The sequence below is a fragment of the Amborella trichopoda genome, chromosome 10 (assembly GCF_054954075.1).
Source record: "Amborella trichopoda isolate Santa Cruz 75 chromosome 10, AtrichopodaSantaCruz75HAP2 v2.0, whole genome shotgun sequence".
NCBI lineage: Eukaryota > Viridiplantae > Streptophyta > Magnoliopsida > Amborellales > Amborellaceae > Amborella > Amborella trichopoda.
In genome coordinates, this window is record NC_142345.1 from 27,303,401 (window position 1) to 27,306,520 (window position 3,120).

Here is a 3,120-nt window from a genome sequence, read left to right on the forward strand (position 1 = left end):
ATGACTAAAGGTGGGAAAAGCTAAAGTAAAATGAAGTTCTTTACATAACTTAGGTTTTTTACCGAACACAAAACATGAATAGTAGCATTTAAGTTCCATCATTTTCTCTCTAACTTTTTGTCATCCAATGCGCCTTTAGTATCACACATTCGACCCAAACACGGTTTTATCTTGTATTTACCCTTAATTAAATAGTAAAAAAAAATTGAGTTTAAAATGTGCTTCTCTTTTCTCACTCTCTATTCACCATCTCTTTCTCTCTCTCTACCCGTCCTCTCTCTCACTCTCTCTCGACCCACCCTCTCTCTACCCATCCTCCCTCACTCTCTCTACCTGCCCTCTTTTTATCTCTCTTTCTCTCTCTTTACCCATCCTCTCTCTTCCTTTCTCTACTAGCCCTCTATCTCCTCTCTAGAGAGATTTTGGGAGAGAGCGAAAAAAATGGATATAATAAAACTCAATCTCTCTCAACCCATTTTCTCCATTTTCTTTCTTCCAAAATCTCTCTTCCAATCTCTCAATCTATTTTTTCTCTTTTTTCAATCCCAATCTCTCTTTGTCCATTTTTTCCACTTTGTCTCTCTTTGGATCAAGAAAGAGAAAGAGAAAGAGGGGAGAGAGCGAGGGTGGTAGAGAGAGAAAGGGAGAGTGCCGGTAGAGAAAAAAAGAGAAATAGAGAAATAGAGAGAGAAAGAGAGAGTGAGAGAGGCGGTAGAGAGAGAGGGGGTAGAGAGGCTGGGTAGAAAGAGAGCCATAGAGAGCGAGAGGAGAAAGGCATTGTAGTTTTTAATTTGTTTTTTTTGACTTTTTGATATGGTGAATACAATAAAAAACAGTAGGATGTGATACGAAAAACATTTGGGGGAGGATAAAAAGCTCAAAAAAAATTGTACATAAGGAGAGCTTGATCTTTTTACCATTCCAAAAAAACGGAGAGCTTGATCTTTTAAACTTAAACATACAAAACGCTCATTAGTTGAAATGAAACTTAAAAAGCAACTCATGTGTAAGCAGTATAAAAGAAAGAGCAACTACTAGAAACCATATGTAGGGTAGGTTTCCCCACATATAGCCTTTTGCTTCATGTAAATTACTAAAACATATTGAACAGAATCCAGTGTATCAGCTGAATCCACAATGGCCCCAAGGTAGCTGAACTGGAGGGAAAATCCTAGTAATTATAACTGGAGCACCTATAGTCAGTTATCAATCTGCCACTTCGTTGCCTTTGTCGAAAATCTGGGTTGATAACTAGCTCAAAAAGGGGCTATAGCAAGAGAATCAATGCATGACAGAGCAGTTGACCTCAATTGGGTTTGGTGTGAACCTCTTTTCCTAATCCTCCAAAACAAGTACTTCTGCACCAAGAAACCAGTCATTCCACTTTGGGTTTTCCATTACCATCACCTGAATCATGCCATCTTCCCTCTCTTTCTCATCTCCATCCAAGATATCCTCCTCTTGTAACACTCTTTCATCTTCATCCATGAAGTCCTCTTCATTCTGGATAGGCAATATCTTTGAGCTAGACTTTCTGTCCTTTCCCATGCCCCACAATACTGAATAAAGCCCACACAACACCATAATCATCCCTACTAAACTGCAAAACCAAATGCAACCCATTAATATCATCAACTACTTGGGCAGAAAGATAGAGACGGGGAATGTGCTTACGTCCCGACATAAATGTTCACATGACGTATGATGGGCTCAAGAAAAGCGACGGTTACTGTGCATAAAGGGGTAAATGCAGATGTAAAGACGGGGCCTTTCTTCTCGATGCACCAGCTTTGAATGAAGAATGCTAGAGCGGAACACATGATACCCTGGGAAAATAATTGCAGAATGCTTGCTTCTCAAAATCTAAAACAACCCAAGTCCAATTAAACCTTGAGAATTGAGATTTGTCTTTAGATACAGAAAGAGAGTTGTGTGTATGTCAAAACAGTAAATCTCACTTAGCCCAAAATGGGAATAAATTTATTACACTGTAAGCATAAGTGAAGAGGTTGAAGTTGAGTTGTAGCTTCCAAGCATCCGATCTATCAAAGATGATCGCAACCAGGCCTGCCTGAATTGTGCCGATGAACAAAATCATTGCAGTCAATGACAACGGAGCTGGATAATCCTCGAAAGCCCATGTCTAAGAATATGGCAACAAAAGAAAACCTCCTAAATTAAAACAGAGAAGCATATACCATGAGACATGAGACAATGGGAAACTAAATCTTTCTCTTACATGGTAAATTATCCAAGATGCATAAGCAGTGACACTCAAGATTAGCAAAATTGGGCCCAAAGTCCAGTTATCAGGTGAATGAACAGAGGGATTGATGCGCAAGATATTGGACAGAGTTTTTGGTGCTCTGATGTGTTTAAAGAACTCCAAAGAATGGGCCTTAACAAATCTGATGACCATAGCACCTCCAACGCATGTGATGGTCCCAAAAACCTTAGCCGAGCCCCTTAAGGTCCTTATATTTACCTTCTCCATTCTGGAAGAGAAAAGAGTTAAAACAGTTTTCAATCAGTACATGAAAAACGATTTGAAGCTATGAGAAGGTCCACATCTTGTCAAAATTTATGCGTAGGTCCATCTCCCATGTGTTTTTTACTTTTCCTGGTTTGCCCTTCGGTACGAAGTTCCCAATTGGACCGGTTTGTTTTTTTTTTTTTTTCTTCTCAAATTTAAAACTGTCTTATAAGTCGGGGGATATAGCAAACATCAAACCGCCCTAAATGTCCAGGTACCGTTGCACTTTTTCAAACATCAAATTGACCAAGAAGTTAGGGTAATGCTACCCTTTTTGGAGACAATATTGTAATTTTTTGATTATTTGGGAACTTTTCAAAATTAAAATAGGCATTAAAGAGTAATGCTGCCTTCTCTTTCCTTAACCCTATGGGGCTTGGAACTTGTAAGAGAGAGAGATATGAGGCATTTTCTATGCTTCCTGTGTGGAAACTATAAAGGATCCGTTTTTTATGCGGCCAAGCTTGTATATGTAGAATTGCATGCTTATTAATACATTTATTTTTTATATGGATTTTTTAGCTTAATTTTTTAGGATATATAATCTCTAACATGGAGATCATGAGTATGGAAAAATAAGTAAAATT

At 38.4% G+C, this 3,120-nt stretch overlaps 1 protein-coding gene across 1 annotated transcript; it reads right to left on the reverse strand.

Annotated features, from left to right (window-relative positions):
• Positions 1-887: 887 nt before the first annotated feature.
• On the reverse strand, positions 888-2,565 carry LOC18424902 (WAT1-related protein At4g08300). The gene is made up of 4 exons (XM_020661791.2): positions 2,240-2,565; positions 1,988-2,143; positions 1,675-1,826; positions 888-1,600 (listed from the first exon to the last, which is right to left on the reverse strand). Exons 1-4 carry the CDS (start codon positions 2,492-2,494, stop codon positions 1,336-1,338), a joined length of 828 nt encoding a protein of 275 aa, XP_020517450.2. The 5' UTR covers positions 2,495-2,565; the 3' UTR covers positions 888-1,335.
• Between the last annotated feature and the right edge of the window lie 555 nt (positions 2,566-3,120).